Below are 24086 nucleotides of genomic sequence, written 5' to 3' on the forward strand. Positions count from 1 at the left end.
GCGGCGGGCTCGCCCCATTGGCTGGGAGCACATCGAGGGGCGGGGCTCTAGCGTGGGGGCGGGGCAGCCCAGACACAGTCTGCGCCGGGACGGGCGGGGCGCCCTCTGCTGGGGGACAGCCACTCGCTCGCCAGAGCCCCCCGGAACCCCGGGGTGCCTGCCCTCAGCCCCCCCGGCCTGCCAACCCCCTCATCGCCACGGACCCCCTCCAGCCCCCCGCAATCCCCTCAGCCCCCCCGGGCCTGGCAACCCCTACAGCCCCCCCGTAATCCCCTACAGCCCCCCCCGGCCTCCACAGCCCCCCCGCAATCCCCTACAGCCCCCCCCCGGGCCTGGCAACCCCTACAGCCCCCCCGGCCTCCACAGCTCCCCCGCAATCCCCTACAGCCCCCCCCCGGGCCTGGCAACCCCCTACAGCCCCCCCGCAATCCCCTACAGCCCCCCCCCCCCGGCCTCCACAGCCCCCCCGGGCCCCCTCCAGCCCCCCGCAATCCCCTCAGCCCCCCCCGGGCCTGGCAACCCCTACAGCCCCCCCGCAATCCCCTACAGCCCCCCCCGGCCTCCACAGCCCCCCCGCAATCCCCTACAGCCCCCCCCGGGCCTGGCAACCCCTACAGCCCCCCCGCAATCCCCTACAGCCCCCCCCGGCCTCCACAGCCCCCCGCAATCCCCTCAGCCCCCCCCGGGCCTGGCAACCCCTACAGCCCCCCCGCAATCCCCTCAGCCCCCTCCGGGCCTGGCAACCCCCTACAGCCCCCCCGCAATCCCCTACAGCCCCCCCCGGCCTCCACAGCCCCCCTGGGCCCCCTCCAGCCCCCCGCAATCGCCTACAGCCCCCCCGCAATCCCCTACAGCCCCCCCCGGCCTCCACAGCCCCCCTGGGCCCCCTCCAGCCCCCCCGCAATCGCCTACAGCCCCCCCGCAATCCCCTACAGCCCCCCCCGGCCTCCACAGCCCCCCCGCAATCCCCTACAGCCCCCCCCGGGCCTGGCAACCCCCTACAGCCCCCCCGCAATCCCCTACAGCCCCCCCGGGCCTGGCAACCCCTACAGCCCCCCCGCAATCCCCTACAGCCCCCCCCCGGCCTCCACAGCCCCCCCGGGCCCCCTCCAGCCCCCCGCAATCCCCTCAGCCCCCCCCGGGCCTGGCAACCCCTACAGCCCCCCCGCAATCCCCTACAGCCCCCCCCCGGCCTCCACAGCCCCCCCGCAATCCCCTACAGCCCCCCCCCGGGCCTGGCAACCCCCTACAGCCCCCCCGGCCTCCACAGCCCCCCCGCAATCCCCTACAGCCCCCCCCCCGGGCCTGGCAACCCCTACAGCCCCCCCGCAATCCCCTACAGCCCCCCCCGGCCTCCACAGCCCCCCGCAATCCCCTCAGCCCCCCCCGGGCCTGGCAACCCCTACAGCCCCCCCGCAATCCCCTCAGCCCCCTCCGGGCCTGGGAACCCCCTACAGCCCCCCCGCAATCCCCTACAGCCCCCCCCGGCCTCCACAGCCCCCCTGGGCCCCCTCCAGCCCCCCGCAATCGCCTACAGCCCCCCCGCAATCCCCTACAGCCCCCCCCGGCCTCCACAGCCCCCCTGGGCCCCCTCCAGCCCCCCGCAATCGCCTACAGCCCCCCCGCAATCCCCTACAGCCCCCCCCGGCCTCCACAGCCCCCCCGCAATCCCCTACAGCCCCCCCCCCGGGCCTGGCAACCCCCTACAGCCCCCCCGCAATCCCCTACAGCCCCCCCGGGCCTGGCAACCCCTACAGCCCCCCTGGCCTCCACAGCCCCCCCGGGCCCCCTACAGCCCCCCACAATCGCCTCAGCCCTCCCCCGGGCCTGGCAACCCCTACAGCCCCCCCGCAATCCCCTACAGCCCCCCCCGGACTCCACAGCCCCCCCGCAATCCCCTACAGCCCCCCCCGGGCCTGGCAACCCCTACAGCCCCCCCGGCCTCCACAGCCCCCCCGGGCCCCCTACAGCCCCCCGCAATCGCCTCCAGCCCCCCCCCGGGCCTGGCAACCCCCTACAGCCCCCCCGCAATCCCCTACAGCCCCCCCCCCGGGCCTGGCAACCCCTACAGCCCCCCCGGCCTCCACAGCCCCCCCGGGCCCCCTACAGCCCCCCACAATCGCCTCAGCCCTCCCCCGGGCCTGGCAACCCCTACAGCCCCCCCGCAATCCCCTACAGCCCCCCCCGGCCTCCACAGCCCCCCCGCAATCCCCTACAGCCCCCCCCCGGGCCTGGCAACCCCTACAGCCCCCCCGGCCTCCACAGCCCCCCCGGGCCCCCTACAGCCCCCCGCAATCGCCTCCAGCCCCCCCCCGGGCCTGGCAACCCCCTACAGCCCCCCCGCAATCCCCTACAGCCCCCCCCGGGCCTGGCAACCCCTACAGTCCCCCTGGCCTCCACAGCCCCCCCGGGCCCCCTACAGCCCCCCGCAATCGCCTCAGCCCTCCCCCGGGCCTGGCAACCCCCTACAGCCCCCCCGCAATCCCCTCAGCCCCACCCTGGCCTCCACAGCCCCCCTGCAATCCCCTCAGCCCTTCCCCGGGCCTGGCAACCCCCTACAGCCCCCCCGCAATCCCCTCAGCCCCCCCGGCCTCCACAGCCCCCCCGCAATCGCCTCCTCCCCCCCCCGGGCCTGGCAACCTCCTCACCGCCCTGGGCCCCCTCCAGCCCCCCACAATCCCCTACAGCCCCCCCGCAATTCCCTCAGCGCCCCCGGCCTCCACAGCCCCCCCGGACCCCCTACAGCCCCCCGCAATCGCCTCACCCTCCCCTCCCCCCGGGCCTGGCAACCCCCTCAGCGCCCCGGGCCCCCTCCAGCCCCCCGCAATCCCCTACAGCCCCCCTCCCTGAGCCTGGCATCCCCCTACAGCCTCCCCGCAATCCCCTCAGCCCCCCTGGCCTCCACAGCCCCCCCTGGTCCCCTCCAGCCCCCCGCAATCACCTCAGCCCCCAGCCCCGGGCCTGGCAACCCCTTCAGCGCCCCAGGCCCCCTCCAGCCCCCTGCAATCCCCTACAGCCCCCCTCCCTGGGCCTGGCATCCCCCTACAGCCTCCCCGCAATCCCCTCAGCCCCCCCGGCCTCCACAGCCCCCCCGGGCCCCCTACAGCCCCCCGCAATTGCCTCAGCCCTCCCCCGGGCCTGGCAACCCCCTACAGCCCCCCCACAATCCCCTCAGCCCCCCCGGCCTCCACAGCCCCCCCGCAATCCCCTCAGCCCCCCCCCCCGGGCCTGGCAACCCCCTCAGCGCCCCAGGCCCCCTCCAGCCCCCCGCAATCCCCTACAGCCTCCCTCTCTGGGCCTGGCATCCCCCTACAGCCTCCCCGCAATCCCCTCAGCCCCCCCGGCCTCCACAGCCCCCCCGGGCCCCCTACAGCCCCCCGCAATCGCCTCAGCCCTCCCCCGGGCCTGGCAACCCCCTACAGCCCCCCCGCAATCCCCTCAGCCCCCCCCCGGCCTCCACAGCCCCCCCCACACAATCCCCTCTGCCCCTCCCCGGGCCTGGCAACCTCCTCAGCGCCCTGGGCCCCCTCCAGCCCCCCACAATCCCCTACAGCCCCCCCCCCGGGCCTGGCAACCCCTACAGCCCCCCCACAATTCCCTCAGCGCCCCCGGCCTCCACAGCGTCCCCGGGCCCCCTACAGCCCCCTGCAATTGCCTCACCCTCCCCTCCCCCCGGGCCTGGCAACCCCCTCAGCGTCCCGGGCCCCCTCCAGCCCCCCGCAATCCCCTACAGCCCCCCTCCCTGGGCCTGGCATCCCCCTACAGCCTCCCCACAATCCCCTCAGCCCCCCTGGCCTCCACAGCCCCCCCGGGTCCCCTCCAGCCCCCCGCAATCACCTCAGCCCCCAGCCCCAGGCCTGGCAACCCCCTCAGCGCCCCAGGCCCCCTCCAGCCCCCTGCAATCCCCTACAGCCCCCCCTGGGCCTGGCAACCCCCTACAGCCCCCCTGCAATCGCCTCAGCCCCACCCCCACCCCCCCGGGTCCCCTGCAATCGCCTCAGCCCCACCCCCACCCCCCCGGGCCTGGAAACCCCCTCAGCGCCCCGGGCCCCCTCCAGCCCCCCGCAATCCCCTCCAGCACCGCCCCCCCGGGCCTGGCAACCCCCTCAGCGCCCTGGGCCCCCTCTAGCCCCCCGCAATCCCCTCAGCCCCCCCAGCCTCCACAGCCCCCTCGGCCTCCTACAGCCCTCCCACAACCCTCTCAGCACCCCCGGCCTCCACAGCCCCCCCCCCCCGCAATCCCCTCAGCCCCTCCCGGGCCTGGCATCCCCCTCAGCACCGCGGACCCCCTACAGCCCCCCGCAATCCCCTCAGCCCCCCCAGACCCCCTACAGCCCCCTGCAATCGCCTCAGCCCCCCCCGGGCCTGGTAACCCCCTCAGCGCCCCGGGTGTCCTCCAGCCCCCCACAATCCCCTACAGCCCCCCACAATCCCCTCAGCCCCCCCTGGGCCAGGCAACCCCCTACAGCCCCCCCGCAATCCCCTCAGGCCCCCGGCCTCCACAGCCCCCCCTGCAATCGCCTCAGGCCCCCCGGCCTCCAGTGCCCCGCAGTCCCCTCAGCCCCGGGGCCCCCTACACCCCCCACCCCCAGCACCCCACAATCCCCTCAGCCCCCCCGGGCCCTACAGCCCCCTACCCCCAGGGTCCGGCAATCCTCTCAGCCCCTGGGCCCCCTACACACCCCACCCCCAGCACCCCGCAATCCCCTCAGCCCCCCTGGCCTCCACAGCCCCCCGGGTCCCCTACAGCCCCCCCACAATCCCCTCAGACCCCCCGACTTCCACAGCCCCCCCGAGCCTGGCAACCCCCTCAGCCCCTGGGCCCCCTACAGCCCCCCCGGGCCCCTTACACCCCCCACCCCCCAGTGCCCCGCAATCTCCCCAGCCCCTACAGCCCCCCACCCCCAGTGCCCCGCAATCCCCTCAGCTCCCCCGGCCCCTGCAGCCCCCCACCCCCCAGTGCCCCGCAATCCCCACAGCTCCCCCAGCTTCCTACTGCCCCCATGGGCCCCCTACAGCCCCCACACCCCTGCAGTCCCCCAGTTCCCCTCCAGTGCCCCCTGACCTCCCCCCAGCCCCCACCTCAGCTCCTGCAGTCCCAAGCCCCTGGCAATAGGTGGACCCACTGATGCTTCCCCAGCACACGCACCCCACTGCTGTGTTGCTGTTTGCATTGCAGTACAGTAGCCCCTGGCCCTGGGATGCTAACCTTCCCCCAGCCCCCTACTGCTCCCCAGCTCCCCCCACCACCCCAGCATCCCCACCTCTGCCCTGCAGGGCCCTAAACTCTGCGAGACCAGCGTTGATACAAGCCCAGCCTAGAACGGCCCAGGCGAGGGCTTGGCAGGCCCAGCGGGCTGCTGACCCACCTGCCCCCTTACCCACCTGCCATAGCATTGTTTGTGTCTGGCCAAGGACTGGTTGCCATGTGCTGGCCTGCTCCTGCCCCACTGGCGTGATTTACTGCCAGCTTGCTCAGCACCAGCTTGAAGAACAGGGCCCCTGCCACCCAGGCACTCCAGACAGCCAGCGTGGGGTGGGCAGCAGGTGACAGCGTCCCCTGGGATCCCATCGCCTTTCTTTATTGAGAGAGTGGCTCTCTGTGAAGGTAGAGCCCAGCAGAGGGGTTTGGCCATCTCTCACCCCTGCAATCCTGCTCAGCCTCACAACCTGCCCTGCACGGAGCGGGGGAGATAGTCCTCCCATCTGGGTGCAGATGAAGGCACGGAGAGGTGAGTGAGGTACCCAAAACCCCAGAGGAAGCGGGTACCGAGCAGCGTGAGGACACAAGAGCCCCTGCCTGGCGGCCGTCAAGCTGAGGACATGCAATGGGACACTGGAGTAAGGAGCGAGAAGGCCAGGAACGGAAGAGCAGGGGGGCTGGATGGCAGGACCGGGGTGCCCCACTAGAGGGGAGCAGACTGCTGAGGACTTTTTTCTACCACCCTCTCCTTCCCCCCCCTTGAGCAGCTCAATTAATTGCCTGAATTGCTGGTTCTCGCAGCAGGCTTGTAGCCAGCACCACGGCAGACAGGGACGCTGGGTGCAGGTTCTAGGAGGGAAGAACAGAGCTCCTGGGGCAGGTTTCTCCTGGTCTGCTTGTTCCCACTCCCTGCCCCTCACGGGGCACAGGCAGCATCACTGCCGGGCCCTGCCTTTGGAGGGCTGTTTTCTGGGATCACACAAATAGGGGAAAGAAATCCAGACATCAAAGGAAACACCTTTATTTCTCATTGATTGGCAAAGGGACTAGGGAGAGGGGGTGTGGCCCAAGGGAATCTGACCCCCAGGCAGGGTACCCCAAGCTCTCCCCCTGCCCCTCCCCCGCTTTGAGAGGACGCCGGGGGCAGGTCTCATGGCTGGCCTCCCGTAGCGGCTGGCACCCTGGAGGGGTCCTGCTCCGCACCTGGCGGTGGGGTGCTGCTCCTCGTGCTCTCGCTGGCCGGATGCTGGGGTGGCAGTAGAACCGTTATCATTACTAAAGTCAGTAATGGTAACGGTTTCATTGACACTCCGTGTGCTCAGCCTCCTGGCAGCTGCTTCTTGCCCAGGCGGAGGTGGAATCCCCCCCCAGCAGGGCAGGGCTCCAGCCTGGCGGGAGGAGTGGTTGTTAACCCTTTCTTCCCCACTGGCTGCTTCCCCACTTGCTGCCTGTTCGTGCAGGTGCCCCAGAGCGGCAGGAAGATAGCGCTTGTTTCCGTCCCACGCTGGAACCCGGGGAAAAGGAGCGCCCTGAATGCAGGAAGGGGCTGAAGGGGCGAGGGTGCCACAGGCAGGCCAGGCCTTCATGGGTGGCTTTAGGGCCACCCCCCCCCCCCCCCTTAGCCCTCCATTCCTCTGCAGGAGGGGGAGGAACTTGTGCTGTGCTAGAAGTGATTTGGGCCGCTGCTCCCAGCTGGCCAGGCTGGACCTGCAGTAGAGCTCCTGGCTGAGGGGTGAAGCTCAGGATAGTACATCATCTATACTGTAGTGTCTCATAGCAAACTTACAGTATACGATGATATCCTGCCCAGAGCCCCCATGGCGGGTGGACGCTCTTGCTGCCTGGGCTGGAAAAGGGAACCTAGAAAAACACCAAGAGAGCAGCGTTATGGGCGAGACCAGAGAGCTGCTGAGACAGGACAGCACAAAGCCAGGCCGGCCTGCCTGAGAGCAGCCGCTACTCCCTCCTCCCACCAGCTTCTCAGCTGCCCTAGGACTTCCTAAAGCCACAGAGTACAATATAAAGCCAGGGCAGGCCTGGACTCTGGGCCTCCCAGCTTCTGGGCAGGCAGTTTGGTGCCAGAACCCCACATGATGTCTCATAGGGGTGGGGAATAGTCTCCTAGAACGCCCTGGATCTTGTCCTTGCTTGTCCTGGCCTCCTGGCATCCAAGGGAGGCGTGTGGGGTGTTACTCCAGTTACCATCCCCAGCTAGCACCAGCCTCCTGCCAAAGGGCTTCCCAGAGCACTGGAAATGGCAGTGCCCCTCAGACACGCAGAGCGGGGAGTGCTCCTGCCCTCCATGGGGGTGGAGAAGGGGGCCTGATAACACAGGCCTTTCCACACGCAGCGCCCCAGCCTCCAAACAAAGTTTCCATGCCCACAGCGCAGAGATGGGCACAGAGCCAGTTGCCTGGCACCCCATAAGTCAGGGGTACACGGAGCTAGTTGCCTGGCACCCCACAAGTCAGGGGTACACGGAGCTAGATGCCTGGCACCCCACAAGTCAGGGGTACACGGAGCTGGGGTTTGGTCTTTTGCATCCCTGGGGACATTCACCCTCTCATGGCAAGGGGCCCGTCTCTGTTCCCTAGTGCAGAGATTGTCATGGGGCCTGCTGCCACCCTGCTGGCTGCTGAGATGGAGCTGGGACTTAGGGGAGCAAGCAAAGAAAATCCAGCCTGTAATAAAGCAGCGCAAGGGGCCCCAGGCCTCTCAGCCGGGGCTGCCCCACTGATGCAGCTCTGGGGAAGTCTAAGGCAGCAATGCCAGAGCCCCTTTCCCTTAGCTTGGCTGCCATCACCAGGCGAACCAGCTTCCCTCTGGAACGCCAGGGACCAGCCCTGGTAGAATCTGCCCTGGGAAGATTGAACAAGCATGCGGCAGTTACAACCCAGGCCAGGGGATAGTAGCATGTAGCAGAGTCCAGGCCCTCTTCGAATGTGACCCACCAGCCCACGGGAGTCTCCAGTGGGTGGGACAGGATGCAGCCACTTCACGCTGGTGGGCTGGAGCAGAGCAGCTGTTCACCCCTTGGGACTGTGGATAAGTCATTAAAGAGAAGACTCTAAGGAATAAAAGAGAGCGAGGTCCCTCCTGGTGAGCCTCAGGAAGGCAGAGCAGGGTCTGGGCACTTACCTGGCTCAGGCCCTCAGGCTGGGCTGGGCCGGCGGCCAGGCTGGGGAGGGGAGTGGGCTCCTTCTTTCCACTCCAGAGCCAGCGCCTCCCGCTGAGTCACTTATAATACCTACTCTGGCCTCATTTGCATATCAACTATCTGCTCATATCTGGCCCTCCCCCTTTTAACCCTTTCCTGCCTGGCTTTGGTGCAGCTGCCGCAGGGAAGAGTCTGCCCCGGTGCTAGGGAGCTCCAGGAAGTGACAGAGCTTTGAAGACAGCAACTGAGTCCTGTCTGCTTGGTGTGGAGTTAGCACCCTGCCCACTCCCCTGGGGCGAAAGGCCCCTGCACCCGGCACAAGGCCCACACAAACCACCTGGCCCAGCAGCACTGCGCCCTGCCTTGCTCCCCTGGGTCAGAAAAGTACTGGTGGGGCCTGGATGTAGGGGCAAGTTCTTCCCCTTTGTAAATGGCCTGTGACAGCTGCACCAGAGTGTCGAGTGTCATTACACACATTCCCCAGGACTGCCATCAAAAGAGCCCAGCCCAGGTGCCCTGGCCCATGGCCAGCAGGGCCCACGGCCACCCCACGTGCCTGGCACCTGCTTCAGGGTTAGCACACGCACATCACGAGAGCGGGGGGACTTGGGCACCAGCGGGAGGGGCCCTGGAAACCGAGCAGCAGGAGCAGCTCTTCCCCCCACCCTGCTAACGTGTCCTGAAGAGAGGAGCACTAGGGCCAGGGGTGCTCATGCCCCAGGGGCCACTTTCTGCCCAGCCTGCCAAGAGCAGGGCCCAGCTCCAATTAGGGCTGGTTATAGCCATGGTGTTCGTGCCATGGCATCCCATCTGCTAGGAGCTGGGCTAAGACCCTGTATACTCATTCCATGTGTGGGCCACCAAACCACCAGCCCAGGGCTACAAAGCTGGACCCTGATCCTCTGAGCAGGAACCAGAGCCCCGCTGCTGGCCCAGAGCTTGGAGGTTGTCAGCTTCCAAATGGTCTTGCTTTTTTCCCAAAGGAAACTCCATTAAGTAGCAGGATACGTACAGCACAAACCGAAGAGTCCCCTGAGCCAGGCGCAATCCCTGCCCCGACCGTGGGCATCCCAGCCCCACAGAGGCACATCCAGGGATGGTCAGTAACTGAGGCAGCACTGCCGTGGATTGCTCCCGTCCCTGCAGGTCTAGGCATTGGCACCTGCTCCATCCTGTGACAGGACTGCACCTGCTGTGCCTCTCTGGGACCCCCACCCCAGCCAGGCATCGCTTATTTCCCTGGCGTGCCCCTGAAATTGCCTGAGGAAGCTGCAGGCTCAGCAGGCCTGAGAACCAGGCTTGTGCGATTAGACCATACCCCTGGGGTTGCTCGGCTCCCCCCTCCCATTGGGCCTTTGCAAATGCCTCTTAGGAGAGCCACTGAGGCAGGGAGCCTAGCTAGGCGCAGCCAACGGGGGTGGGGGTGGGGTGGTAGAGGCTCTTCTTGGTGCAGAGCAACACGTGGCTATTTCCGAGGGACTCAGCACCCAGATAACTGGTGGCAGCTAGGTTGGGGAGGGACAGATGCCGGTGTCCATGTGCCCACGTGCCCCGCCACAGAGCAGGGCTCGGCCTTGGGGGAGGGAGGGTGGCTGGTGGTGTCACCTCAACCCTGCTGAGGGCAGGGGCTCCTCCACTGGAACTCTGGGTAGAACATGTGTGGGGCACTCACCTGGGCTGTCACTGTGTGTGTGGCCTGCGTGCCTGGCCGCTGGCCTGGCCGAGGGGCAGGGCTCAGGGTTCCTGGAAGCCGCTCGCCTGTGAGGCCTGTGATAAGGGGCTGGATGGGGCGCTCTGGGCAGGAGTTGCTGATAGGCAAGAGCCTGCTGCTTATCAGGGGCCCTGCCCTGGCACCTGGGTGGGAGCCTGTGCTCTCCTAGCAACCCTGCCAGCATCTCGGCACTGCCCAGGTTGCAGCAGGACCCCAGGCTGGAGCTGCTCTGATCCTGGCAGGGAACACAGGGGTGGGGAGGCTGCGGGGGCTCCTGTGTTCTCCTAGGAGCTGGGACGGGTGGGAGGTGTCCCAGCGTTCCACAGCCCGCAGGGTTGGCCTGGGGGAACCAGCTGGCAGCACCCAGGAGACTTTCAACTTGTGCTAGCTTACCGGACAGGAGCCCCCGGGCAGGTCCAGCCTCCCCGCAACATAAGAACGGCCACACTGGGTCAGACCAATAGCCCAGTGTTCTGTCTTCTAACAGAGACCGGTGCCAGATGTATCAGAGGGAATGAACAGAAAAGGGCAATTTATCAAGTGCTCCATCCCCTGGCATCCAGTCCCAGTTTTCGGCAGTCAGATTTAGGGGCAGTCGGCGCATGGGTTGTGTCCCTGCCCAGCTTGGCTAATAGCCATTGATGGACCATGCTCCATGAATGTTGGTAATTTTTTTTTAATCCAATTTTACTTTTGGCCTTCACAACATCCCCTGGCAATGAGTTCCACAGGCTGACTGTGATTGTGTGAAGAAATACTTCCTTGTGTTTGTTTTAAACCAGCTCCATTGCAAGACCCCTGGTTTGTGTGTTATGGAAGGGGTAAATAACACTTCTTGATTCACTTTCTGCACATGAGCCATGATTTTTAGACCTCTATCATATCCGCCTGTCGCCATCTCTTCTCCAAGGTGAACAGTCCCAGTCTTATTAATCTCTCCTCAGACAGAAGCTGTTCCAGACCCCCAATAATATTTGTTGCCCTTCTTTGTGCTCTTTCCAATTCCAATACATCTTTTTTGAAATGGGGTGACCAGAACTGCCTGCAGAATTCAGGATGTGGGCGTACCATGGATTTATATAGCAGCATTATGATATTTTGTCTTATGTATCCCTTTCCTAGTGATTCCCAACACTCTGTTTGCTTGGACGGCCGCTGCACATTGAGGGATGTTTTCAGAGAACTCTCCACAATGACTCCAAGATCTTTCTTGAGTGGTAACAGCTAATTTAGACCCCATCATTTTCTATGTATAGTTGGGATTGTGCTTTGCATCATGCATTACTTTGCATTTATTGATATTGAATTTCATCTGCTGTTTTTTGCCCAGTCATTGTTTTGTGAGATCCATTTGTAGCTCTTCACAGTCTGCTTTGTAACTATCTTGAGTAGTTTGTACCATCTGCAAATTTTGCCATCTCACTGTTTATCCCTTTTCCAGATCATTTATGACTATGATGAACAGCACTGGTCCCAGGACAGATCCTTAGGGGACCCTGTTATTTACCTCTCTCCACTGTGAAAACTGACCGTTTATTCCTACCCTTTGTTTCCTATCTTTTAACCAGTTACTGATCCACAAAAATAATTCCCTCTTATCCCTTAAGTGCTCACTTTGCTTAAGAGACGTTAGAGTGGGACCTTGTCAAAGGCTTCCTGAAAGTCTAAGTACACTGTATCCACTAGGTCCCCCTGTCCACATGGCTGTTGACCCCCTCAAAGAATTCTAATAGATTGGTGAGGCCTGATTTCCCTTTACAAAAGCTGTGTTGACTCTTCCACAACAAATCATGTTAATCTCTGTGTCTGATAATTTTGTTCTTTACTGTAGTTTCAACCCATTTGCCTGGTCCTGAAGTCTGGCTTACCGGCCTGTAATTGCCAGGATCGCCGCTGGAGACTTTTTAAAAAAAATCAGCATCATGTTTGCTTCCACCAGGCATCGGGCACAGAGGCTGCTTTGAGCGATATATTGCATAACGCAGTTAGCAGTTCTGCAATTCTGGGGGGTTTTCACCTTCCTCTGCAGGGTGGGGCACGGGTCACTTGGTGGAGGATTCTCTGCACCTTAAAGTCTTTAAACCACGATTTGAGGACTTCAGTAGTTCAGACATAAGTTAGGGGTTTGTTACAGGAGTGGGTGGGTGAGATTCTGTGGCCTGCGTTGTGCAGGAGGTCAGACTAGACTATCGTAATGGTCCTTCTGACCTTAAAGTCTATGATTCTATGAATTTCATATCTGAGTTCCTCCAGGACTTTTGGGCGATACCATCTGGTTCTGGTGACATCTTACTGTTTAATTGATCAGTTTGTTCCAAAACCTCCTCTATTTACACCTCAATCTGGGACAGCTCCTCTGATCTGTCACCTAAAAAGGACTCGTGTGGGAAATTGCCCTCACATTCGCTGTGGTGAAGATGGACACAAAGAATTCATTTTGCTTCTCTGCAACGGCCTTGTCTTCCTTTAGCACCTCAATCACCCGGGGCCCCACTGATTGTTTGGCAGGCTTCTTGCTTCTGACATACTTTATTTGACATTCAGCAGTTCTACGTTGATTAAACAAACATGGGGGGTTGGGGGGGGGAGGATGCAGGGTTCATTACAGCTTTAAATATACATGACACGTTTTATTGCATGTACTGTCTGTTGCATCTTACAGGTTTGGATTGGCTTGGTTACTTTGCAGGAACCATTTCCGGTGCCACGCGCACAGCATATGGTTTGACTTCCTCTTTTCCTCATCTTTACCTTTGTGAAACTTTAGATTTTTGTTCTTTAGTTGATATTAAATAGTTTCCCGGGTGTAGGTGGCTGAGACAGTTTGGTTTTTTAGCCTACTGACCTATTTACTTATTTTATTTAGCACAAACATTTTGTTTTAACCTGATTTACTGATGATTTACTGACATCCCCAATTCTGTCTGCAAAGAAATGAGCCCCCCACCCCTCCCTGGGTTAATTCCTCAGGTCAGACCCATGGTCCAGCTAGGCCAGCGTCCTGTCTTCTGACAGTGGCTGGCACCAGATGCTTCAGAGGGAATGACCAAAACAGGGCAATTATCGAGTGACCAGCCCGGTCGTCCAGTCCCAGCTTCTGGCAGTCAGAGGTTTAGGGACACCCGGAGCATGGGGTTGTGTTACTGACCATCTTGGCCGATAGCCGTTGATGGACCATCCTTTAGGAATGAATCTAATTCTTTTTGGACCCCTGTTATAGCCTTGGCCTTCACAACATCCCCTGGCAGCAAGTTCCACAGGCTGACTGTGCATTTTGTGAAGAAAACACTTCCGCTTGTTTGTATTAAACCTGCTGCCTATTAATTCCACTAGGCACTGCTGAGCCCTTCGCTGCAGCGCCAGAGCTAGGCCAAGATGGGGAAGACACACTGCCAGCGGTGATGCAGCCAGAGGGGCTCGGGGCCTCTGGTGCAGGACCCCAGGACCTGGCCTGCACACACGCTCTGCTCCCTGGATGTGCTGGGGGCCCAGGCCCATGTGTTTGCTCGTAGATAAGGGATCCTCCAGCTCTCAGCCTCTGCTTGGACTTCAGGAAGTTTTCACTGTCCCCACCCTGCACTATCTGCAGCTCCACAGGCGTCAGACGCACACTCTTCAGCTGTTTGTCTTTACAGGGTCCCTCAGTCAGGGGGCTGCCAGACACCCAGATCTTGGCTTGGCTTCCAAGCAGTGGGCTCTTCCTCCTACTCGTCTCAACCCTGACCCCACGCCCATGATGTTCCTGTCCTGGCTGAGGGGGAAGGGTGACCCGGCCTGCCCTGCTTCAGGGTTTCTCCTACACAGGTATTACTGTAAGGCTAGCAGGATTGGGATGCCCTGAGCAAGCCGACCGTCCATGGTGAGCTGCAGGGGCAGGTGCGTTAGGCAGCAGGGCAGGCAGGGGCAGCCAGGACCCATTGCTTGTGGGGCAGAGCAGTAGCTAAATGGACAGGGATAGAAAATCAGAAACACTTACCGGTTTTAGCTTCCGATTGCCACACTCTGCTCCTTTAGCCGGGCACTGCGGGGTCCAGAGGCTGCAGAGGCCACAGCTTGAGGACTGGTGCTGGCCAGAGCAGGAAGCGTAAGCAGACAGCAGGTGCTGCTGCCCCAGTCCATGTACAGTGACAGGGACTCACTTTAAACCCAGTTTCTAGAAGGGCTGAGCCAGTGATGAGCTGCCAGAAGCTCAAGAACCGGGTCCTTCACTCGCGCCGGGTCTCCGGCAGCACGTCCTGCAGTCCCTCCGGGTCTTCGGTGGCACTGAAGGACCCGCCGCCGAAGACCCGGAGCGAGTGAAGGACCCGCCGCCAAAGGCTCAGTAAAAATTCACAAGGGAGCCTCCCCAGCTGAGAGCTCAGGCGGGACGGACAGGACGGTCCCGCGGGCCACATCCTGTCCGTCCCGCCTGAGCTTCCCCACCCCTTTAACAACCGGTTCTAAACCGGCTTCAAAATTTAACAACTGGTTTGCGAAAACCGGTGTGAACCGGCTCCAGCTCCCCACTGGGCTGAGCATGTGTTCCCGGGAAGGGTGAATGTGACTGAGGCTCAGGGCAGGCAGATGGTAGGTGGCTGGGACAATGCAGCTGGATGCCTGTTTGCCCAGCCAAGAGCCCAGAGATTGCATCTAATTTGTCAGCATGTGGCAGCTACCCTCACCTTCAGCCAGCAGGTCCCAGCATGTGCTGTGGCCAGGCCGCACTGACGCAGGGAGCAGCGTGGGCCAGACCCGGTCTCCATGTGCCATGGCTAGGCACTGAGGAGAGCCCAGAACAGCCACGTTCCCCGGGAGAGGCCAGAGTGTGCTGTACGATGGGCTCCTGCCAGCCTGTCCCAGCTGCGGGACTGACATCCCTGCTGTTTCTGCCCTCTGGCAGCTGCAGGCACTGGCCCCATTTCAGCCTCAGGCTCCGTCTGGTGTCAGAGCTTCGGCAGTGCTGCCTGGAACAGGGATTAACTACCCCTTTGGGGCAGCAGAAGCCCTGGCTAAGGGCAGGCAGCACCGCCAGCCTGGGGCACGTGGAGCTGTGGGATGCTTCCCCTGGGCTCAGTAGACTCCGCTGCCTGAGTCACCTAGGGAAGATGAGCTTGTTGGCAGCAGCCTGGTAAATCCACTTGGACGTGGAGGGCAGTGTGGCTGAGTGGTCAGAGCCGGGACCAGGCCCGAGGGTGGCAGGATTCTCCTCACCTCTGCCATGGACTCTGCGAGGCTGGCCAAGGTGGTCGCCTTGGAGGCGAAATGCGAGCTGGGGCCCCTCTGGTGCAGTGATGCACCCATCCACAGTGGCTTCCTCCTGCCATCTACCAGCAGCTGGTATGAGGCTGGGCTCCCAGCTTGAAACCGGCAGTGCTATCCTGTAGGAAACACAGGTGAGCTTGGCAAGAAGCCCAAGGCTGCCCACCTGGGCCTGATAAGAGAGAAAGAGGGAGAGTTCTGGCCCAGCTGAAGAGTTGTGGGTCCCAGAGCAGGCTTGGGATGAGGCCAGTTCTCAGGGCAAGGCTGGCCCTTTGAATGCTGCCTGCAGGCCAGCCCCTGCAAACTGCCTGTGTCCGCCGGCTCCTCCAGCTAACTCCCGCAGCAGCTGTGGGGTCAGTGGGAGGCACAGGACAAGCAGACCCTTCCCTCCGCCTGCTGGGGCCTGAGGGGAAGTGGAGCCTGCCCTGCAACAGAGAAGGAAGGAGTCCGAGCAGGGCATGACCGACAGCCAGTGCAGCATGGACATGCTGCCTCTTTATTACACAGTATGTAACATAGCAGCAGCGCTGTGGCATGCACAATTTACATGCAGATACGAACAGCCTTTAGAGCAGTCAGCTCCTGGCCTGCCGTCGCAATAAGCTAGTTCCAGATATACAGAGAAGTGTGTCTGGGGCATACGCGCAAGCCAGCAGATAAAACCATCCCTTCCCCTCCTGTTGTCCAGCTAGCTCCTCCCCCCCGATGCAGAGCTAGCCTCAGCCCTGCGGGAAGCCCCAGGAGGCCGGACATTCCTTCATTCCTCGTTTCCCCATGGAAATCCGGACAGACCCAGTTTCAGCTCTACATTACACATCCAGTCACATCCTTGAACTCACCCCCCAGCTCCCAAAGAGGGAGGCACCTTCCCAGCTGCAGGGAGACGGGTAGCAGCCTGCCAGAGCGCACACAACTCGGACAGTTTTTCACAAGCCGCCCCACGGCCAGAACAGTGTTGAGGAAAGACACAGATGGTGGGAAACCAGGGCATTCCCTGTCAAAGCCACGGGTTTGCTCTGCAGGGAGGGTCTTCCACGGGACACACAAGACAGCCAGAGCCCCTCGTGCTGACCCAGCCGGGGCAGGGAGGAGGAAGAAACGTAACTGGCTGCAGGCAGCAGTAGACAGTCTCCTCTGCAGACCTGGGGAGTTTGACTTTGGCAAGGAAAGAAACTGGTGTCCATGTGCCAGGGGCTGTCACAGAAGCGGGCACTGTACTTCAGCGTAGGATTCACACTGCAGGCCCCAGGAGCAGAGCAGCAGGGGGCTGTGGGTGAGGACTGAGGGCAGGGGGAGAATGGGCACTGGCCCTGTGGGCACTAGGCCTTGGGCCCCCCAGTTCACCACCACCAGCAGCTTTATTGTTATGCTGATTCCTTTGCCCGCCGGCCACGGTGCCTGTGTCCTTGCTAACCTGATAACGTGAGAGACTGGAGGTCAGAGCATTTTCAAGGCCTACTGCCATGCACAGTTTCCCCTAGTTTAATCCCCCACCCCTCTTTGGGCCTGTGAAGCTTCCGGATTGGTCCCTATAACGCAGATCAACTCCAACCAGGGCAAGAACACTCAGACCAGCACACCACCCCGCACAGGCTAGCGGTCTATAAAACAACTGAGACAGCCCCGAGGCAGGTCAAGCAGCACCAGGAGCCCTGGCGTGAGGCCCTCCTGCTGGGGGGAGCGACCCACGCACGGCTGTGCCCACCCTGAGCTGGGCAAACCACCAGGGGAAGAGGAGCTGGCAAGAGAGGGCACTGCAACGGACACAAGGAGGAAAGCCTTGGCTGCCACTGGCAGGAGAAGACACTTTGGCAGCGGCAGAGTGGCCATTGGCACAGCTTGGCACCTACAGCAGCGGGATCAGTCACACCAAGGGACAGGAAAAGCTGCTACACAGCAGCCCAGGATTACAACAGCTTTGGGACGCGAGTGACACCTCACACGGTGCTCATCCTGGGCCTGCAGCAGGGGCCGGCTGCTTTCCCGCCTGCTGCTGCCACGGCCACCACATAGCATGACTGGGGCTTTGTGCCTTTACACACAGCTTCAGAGGGGACCCCCAGGCCTGAAATCCACAGCGCCTGACAGCTGGAGCTGCACAGTCTGCCTCTGTGACCAAGTCCTTCTGGGAGAGCCAGTTGCCCCCTGCAATCCATGCCAAAGGAGGGCAGCCGGGGGGAATGGCAGGGAGCTAGGACTCTGGGCCACGTGCTCAACAAAATTAAAACAACCAACAATCAGGCAGTGTTTGGATTACAGCCCCGGAACCCCCCCACCCGGGCGAGGGGTTACAGCCCCACCACGCCCAGATCCCTCCTCGTGCCCCCTGGCTGTGCCTACACGGCCAGTCCCTGTTGCACCTGTACCAGCGGGAGTGCTGACGGACAGCAGCTCCGGCATTTTAACTGCAGCGTCCGGGCCACGGGGACACCGGCACCCTGGCTACCCGCCATCCTGAGCCTGGAGAGCACAGGGCCCAGCATGCACAGCTCCAGCCAGATCAAACCTTCCGCAGCCCAGTGCCCCTGCAGGCTGCACCTCAGGGCCCAGATGAAGGAAGCCAAGGGCCTACACTGCCCCCTGCAGTGTCTGGGCTGGGCCTTGCCGGCTGCTGAGAGAAGCCGTTCCGAGGCTGTGTACAAAAGGGAGCCAGCAGAGCCGTGACTTCCGTGGCCCTTCCAGAACGGCAGCTGGCTTCCCACAGGAGCAGTTTCTTTCCCAGCATCAGGGCAGGGTCTGCAACACACCTGGGACAGTAGGCTGGCTTCACCCCGCTGACTGACAGACTCAATCTGGTGGGGCTGCAAGCAGTTTTCCCACGGGAGCAGGCAGCTGCCTGACACACACTAGAGAGCCTGTACTCGCCACGCTTCCAGCCATGCCACTGTGCACCGCAGGCAACAGCCAGGAGAGAAAGGGGCGCTCCCGGAGCAGTGCTCATCCCACACTTGGCCCCAGGGCTCTGGCTGCTCTCAGGCAGGCCCTGAGCGGAGATCTGCCGAGAGAACTCACTGTAGCCACTCAGCAGCTACATTCTGAGACTGAATCAAGCAGTGGAGGAACCGTGGCCCCCGGATTAAGTCCCACATATGCGGCAGCATGGCATGGCCACAGGCAGGCCCTGAGACCTGCACCCTGACAATGCAGTTGGCTGGGCAGATCTCAGCAGGCTCTGATAGAACTCATGCATTGAGTAAGAAGTCGCCCGAGGATGGCTCCTCTCTCAAGTCCTAGCCTGGACTGGGCCCTTGAGAACTCAGAGTGGTCCTGTGGGCTTGGCTCAGGGCAATCTTGCTATGCTTTGCATGCCCTGGGGGTAATGTACAGGGGGGAGGCCAGCCAGCGGGTGAGCACAAAAGCAGTTGTGAGCGAAAGGACGTGGGACTCGCTAGATCACATTTGTAACTTGGGCAGACAAGAGGACGTCCTGCTCAGGGTTCTCTTCCAGCAGCTCCACGCACCGAGAACACTACAGAAACAGGCTTCTGCCCTAAGGAAGAAGTTTGCAAACCCCTCCATCCACACTCCTCACTGCCCCAGTGAATCCTCCCTGAGCCCCCGGGCTTCCAGCTCACCCCTCTCGGCCTCTCTGCCCCTGAGCTCCAAACAGAGGACAGAGAACTTCAAGGCACCAAGATTGCAAGACCAGACAAGCTGCCAATTATAACCGAGGATTCAAATCGATACTCCAGACTAATACAACACACAATTAAACTTACAAAATAAATTCCCCTTAAGAAAAAGAGACCAATTTAACATGCATCATTCTGGTCCTACAAAATAAGGCACCAGAGCTTAAAAATGAACTTCCAATTGTCTCTGATATAAAAGGATTTCCCAAGTGTTAAAGGCAGTTGAAGTAAGAGTGCATAACGGGGAGTTGTCGTCACTAGCTTTGGACTGGCGGCCTCATGCCTGGGCTCCCGTGGCTTTCTGGATCAGGGGGATCTGCAGGGTGGGAGGAGAGAAGCTGTTAAGAGCATTGCAGTGGGACACGGAAGGTGAGAGAGCCAGCCCCAGGCTCTCGGGCTGAGACTGCAGCCAGAACAAAGGCTGGGGACGACGGGGAGAAAGCCGTCAGGGAGAGGGGAAGACATCAGAGACACAGGTTTGAGCTTTGAGAGGTGGAGGGCACACTGAAAGCCCCCTTCAGCCCCCACAGCACATCATGGGAAGGGATCTCCCTTGTTCCCTTCCAGGAACTGCAGCCATGACTTGGCCAGGAGTGTGGGGCCACCAACTCTGCACAGTGCCCCCCCCCCCAAGCAATGTTGGTCAGAGCAGTGGAGAGCTTCCTCAGTCCGATAACATTCAAAGGGTGTAGGGAGGGGTAGGATCGAAGGGGTTTCTAACTGGTGCTGTGGATATGTAATAAAACCACAAAGAAAGCTAAGGGCAGGTCCCCTGAAGTGGGAAGAGGCCTCAGCTCTCCATGTGACAGCCCCGCTGGTCCCAGCTCACCTTGGACAGATCGACGCCAGTGAGGGCATGCACAGATGCAGGGATCTCAGCCAGCAGACGGTTCAGATCAGACGTCACCTTGTTATTGTCACCACTGAGGATAACAACCTCGTCCACTTTAGCCAGCGGAGCGGCCACCTTGGCAGCGATCTGTGGAGGCGCAGGGGAAAGAGATCAGAATGAACCAGGGACCTTCTTTTCCAGCAGGAGGGGGCTGCTTGCAAACTTGCTGGCCAGACTTCGAAAAGGTTCAGGTATAAAAGTACACCTGCAAGCATGTCCCCATTGGTGCCTGACTGCAGGAAGGCTCTGAGCACCCGATCTGGCCCAGGACTTAGCCACCAGGCGCCGGCACGGTGCTGGGTGCAATTCACAGGCGCAGCAGAGCCAAACCTTTCACCGACCTTTCCCACAGCCCCCTCCCTGCAGAGAGGCTGGCTCAGCGACTGGCGTTTGAGCCTCTCACCTGTGGTAGAGCATCCAGCACCAAAGCCATCTTGGCCGCGTCACCGTACTGCTGGTAAGCCTCTGCCTTCAGCTTCATTTTCTTCGCGTCTGCTTTCCCAATGGCTTCGATGACAGAGGCCTCTGCCTCACCAATTTTGCGGATCTTCTCTGCTTCGGCCTGTGCAATGAGAACCTGCTTCACCCTGGAAAGGAAACAACCCCTCCTTGGAAAGAGCCCAGAGTCCCGCTCCTTAGCAGTGCGCTGCTGTGGACAGGAGGGCTTCTGTATAGTAGGGGTCGGAAGGGCCCTCGAGAGCCCCCTGGGCCAGGCTCAGCATGCTGGGACTCCCACTGCTCCCAGTGCAGGGTTCAACTCAAAGGTAGCAACATTTGCTCCCGTGCAACTCAGGCTCTTCGCATGCTGCCAGACTGAGTTTGGGCACCTGTACCCGCTGGGCCACTCACTTCTCGCCCTCGGCGATCTGCTGCATGCGGTGTGCCTCGGCCTCTGCCGGCCGCTTGATGGTGGCTGTCAGCTCCTTGTCCATCCGGATGATCTCCTTCTCCTCAACGTCAATCTGCTTCCTGCGCTGCACCACCTCGATCTCAATCTCCTCCTGGCGGATCTTCTGCTGCTCCCGGGCACCCTGCAGCTCATAGGCCAGCTGGGCTTCGGCAGTCTGTACACAGAGGGGAACAGCACACAGCCGGGACTCCAAAGGCTTAGCTTACAAAGCTGTTAGTTCTGCCTGCCCAAGCCTAGCTGACACCTCAGAGGCATGAAGAAGGGGAACCCCTCCTTGTGCTATCTGCCTCCTAGGACGCTGGATATCCTGATCTAGACAACCCCAGAGCTCAAGTGACTGCCCCCGCACCAGGGATTAATGGATGGCTGGGGCGCAGCGCTCCCCCTTCTCAAAGGTCACCTGATTCCAGACTTTCTCCCAACCTCACTCACTCACCCAGTCAGCAAGCTCGAGAGGTGACAGTTTCCCCTTGCAGCAGCTGCTGCCCTCGCTTTCCCCAATATGGGGAAGGAATACAGCTCCCTGGGCTATTTTAGGAGTTTGCGATGTCTGCATCTGTAGTGGGAGCAGGAGCTCTGAACCTGGCTCTGAGGAGATCAGCAGCATTGTTCTTCCCTTGCTATTGTAACTGAGAACACAAAGTCACTTCAGGATTTCCAGCCCTGACCCACTTGTCCATTTACAAAGGCTCTTCGTGCCCACCCTTAACCCTAACTGAACAGAAAAGCTTGGCCGCTGACCCAGTGACAGATTGACATTGCTGCCTTCACCAGCAAGGGAAGCAGAAGGACCTTGGCGGAGAGGAGACAGGATGACCTGCAAATGCCTCACCGCCCAGAGTGAGTGGCCTCGGCCTAAGAGGTGTAAGAGCCTGCAGAGAAGAGAAGAGGTAACTGCTCTCTTGGGAAATCAAAGACGCTCCCTCTCTCCTGAAGGGAATCCTCCCTGTCCCATCCTAGGAGCTGGAGTCACAGCGAGGTGTTCTCCCTACCAGCTAGTCCCAAGCAGGGCTTGGAGGAGCCCGTGTCCTGTCCCTTGGAACACTCTTCCACTCCGCTCTCCCCCAGTCCCAGCTAGCCCCCCGATACGGGAGGGGAGGAACGTGCTGTGAGGAGCACTCAGAACTCTGCTGGGCCAGCGACTGCCCAGCTTTGCTCAGACTTTCTCCACAGCTTTTTGTCCCCATGTGCCCAGCCCCTTGTCCCCCTCACTTCCAGGAGCTAGTGGCTGACAAGCACCAGAACACATCAGGGCCAGTTGGATTCCACTTGGGAAACCTCAGGCTAAGGCAGCACTTGTCTAACTGGGAAACTGACCCCACCTTTTCTTGCACCTTGTGGCTAATGAACCAGCCAGTTCAGGTGCTTTGAGCATTTCTCTTCCTCCCTTCTGAGGCAGTACACATCGCCCTAAGCATCCAACATATCTGCAGAGCTGCCAGGCCTGGGGAACCTACGGTTTCTTACTCAAAGGATTTGCCAATACTGCAACTAACCTGGAATGTAGAGTCTACAAATCTGTTTGACAAGCGACATCTTCAGCATTTATCAGTGTAAAAAGGGAGAGAAGATGACTAACCACAGACCCCAGAGAAGGGCAGCCAGAAAGAACCCACTGCTATTGATCTCCAAGTCAGAAGTCCAGCCAGGGGGAAGCAGGACGCTCTCACCTTAATGTTAATCTCCTGGCTGAAGGCAGCCTTCTGCATCTCAAAGGCCCGTTTGGAATCGGCCGTTTTAGTGTCTGACATGAACTTGACGTCCAGCATTTCCCTCTTGCACTCGGCCTCCTGCAGGAAGGAATCACACCACACACTCAGATACGCGAGGACATCAGCAGCCTTGGCAAGCAGCTGAAGGATGACACTCCCTTTGGGGGGCTGCTGCTGAACGTACCCGAATGCCGGCATCTCGCTCAGCCTCTGCCACGCCAATGTCGGCATCTCTCTGAACGACGGCTGTTTGAGTCTTACCCAGAGAGCTTAGATATTCCACCTTATCGTACACATCCTAGACAGAGGGAGATACTTCAAAATCATCTACCGCAAGTCATTCCATCCCAGACCCCCACCCCTCCTTCCCAGAGCACCCAGTGCTCACAACAACAAAGCAGCCGCTTCGCTCCAGGATATGCAAACCTGCCTTGCCAGCCCGCCTGGGAACTGAAGAGATGCAAAAGGGGGAAGGTTACCACGCTGAGGAGGCAGAGGAGCTCTCTGTGCAATGCCCTTGTGACTCCCACATGATAGGGGAACTGCAGCTATGTTTACAGAGCCGGCCCTGGTGGGGCGCTGAATTCCAGCACTTTGCATACAGAGAACTGAATGTATGGCCCATATTTTATACCAGTCTGCAGCTGCTGTTATGGAAACTCTAGCAGGGCACAGGCAGACTGTAAATCCTACAGAGACCTTTCCAAAGAAGTTAGGACCGATAGGTTACTGCCCCAGAAGCATTGCCAATTGGCCCAGTGGGTTCTCCTTGTCCAGCTATGGGGTTCCCTTTGCCCGGCTGTACCTTGATGGTAAAGCTCAGGATCTCGATGCCCATGCGGCCCACGTCTGGAGCTGCCACCTCCCGCACCAGCTTGGCAAACTGATCCCTGTCCTGATAGATCTGTTCAACTGTCAGGGTGCCTGGAAAAGGAAACAAAGCCAAAGCGCTATTGCACGAACAATGGGAAAAGCACAACAGGTGGGCAGTAAGCTTAGGAGGTACCAGGGAATGAACAGGCCCCATGTTATCTCCCAGCTGTTCAAGAGCTGGGAAAAGGGGGGTCAGGTTTGGATGCGACAGCACAAACATTTGCCCAGGCTTCGCCAGTCCTGCCTACATCTCAATTTCACACTTTCCCATGACGAGGAAGATGCCAGAAACTCCGACTATGAAAAGCAGTTGTTCAGAGTGATGCTGAAAAGCTTAGCTTGTTTCTCTAGCACCCAGAGGGCAGCGAGGGAAGCAGCCACTGAGAGCTGCACACGCAGAGGGGAAACGCCGTTCAAGGCGCTGGCTACTGTGACGTCAGCGGCAGGGGAGTTGCACCACACCTAGGATGGATCGCAGATGCCCCTCCAGCGTTTGAAGGACCACGTTCTTAATGTCTTGGACGTTCTTCCCCAAGAACTGCTCACACGCCACAGCCAGCAGCTCGCTCTCGGTCATTATTTTCACCTGGAGAGAGGAGAGGGAACAGTGAGATAAAGGTCAGTCTAGAGGAACAGGCACCCGGCAACAGCAGCAGCATTGCCACCAGGGCCTCCCAAGCTACAGGCACTCCAGGGGACATGGCTATTTCCTTAGCACCAACAGCAAGAGTGCAGGACACACAGCTGAACGAGCACTG

General features: G+C 60.9%; 1 protein-coding gene and 1 long non-coding RNA gene across 6 annotated transcripts in view; both read right to left on the reverse strand.

Moving 5' to 3' along the window:
- Positions 1-6208: 6208 nt before the first annotated feature.
- LOC125624075 (uncharacterized) lies at positions 6209-8597 on the reverse strand. The gene is made up of 2 exons (XR_007353197.2): positions 8342-8597; positions 6209-7063 (listed from the first exon to the last, which is right to left on the reverse strand). It is a non-coding gene; the product is annotated as an uncharacterized LOC125624075 (long non-coding RNA).
- Positions 8598-15768: 7171 nt separating this feature from the next.
- Positions 15769-24086, reverse strand: part of FLOT2 (flotillin 2) — a 32692-nt gene continuing 24374 nt past the window's right edge. For all 5 annotated transcript variants that reach the window (XM_048824386.2, XM_048824385.2, XM_048824389.2 and 2 more), the window contains 8 exons: positions 23791-23914; positions 23261-23379; positions 22640-22753; positions 22414-22533; positions 20683-20897; positions 20237-20420; positions 19771-19920; positions 15769-19257 (listed from right to left, as the gene is read on the reverse strand). In XM_048824386.2, coding sequence (XP_048680343.1) covers positions 19219-19257; positions 19771-19920; positions 20237-20420; positions 20683-20897; positions 22414-22533; positions 22640-22753; positions 23261-23379; positions 23791-23914 — 1065 coding nt within the window. In that variant the 3' untranslated portion in view covers positions 15769-19218. The remainder of the gene's footprint in view (positions 19258-19770; positions 19921-20236; positions 20421-20682; positions 20898-22413; positions 22534-22639; positions 22754-23260; positions 23380-23790; positions 23915-24086) is intronic.

This window comes from Caretta caretta, chromosome 17 (genome assembly GCF_965140235.1).
Source record: "Caretta caretta isolate rCarCar2 chromosome 17, rCarCar1.hap1, whole genome shotgun sequence".
NCBI classification, from domain to species: domain Eukaryota; kingdom Metazoa; phylum Chordata; order Testudines; family Cheloniidae; genus Caretta; species Caretta caretta.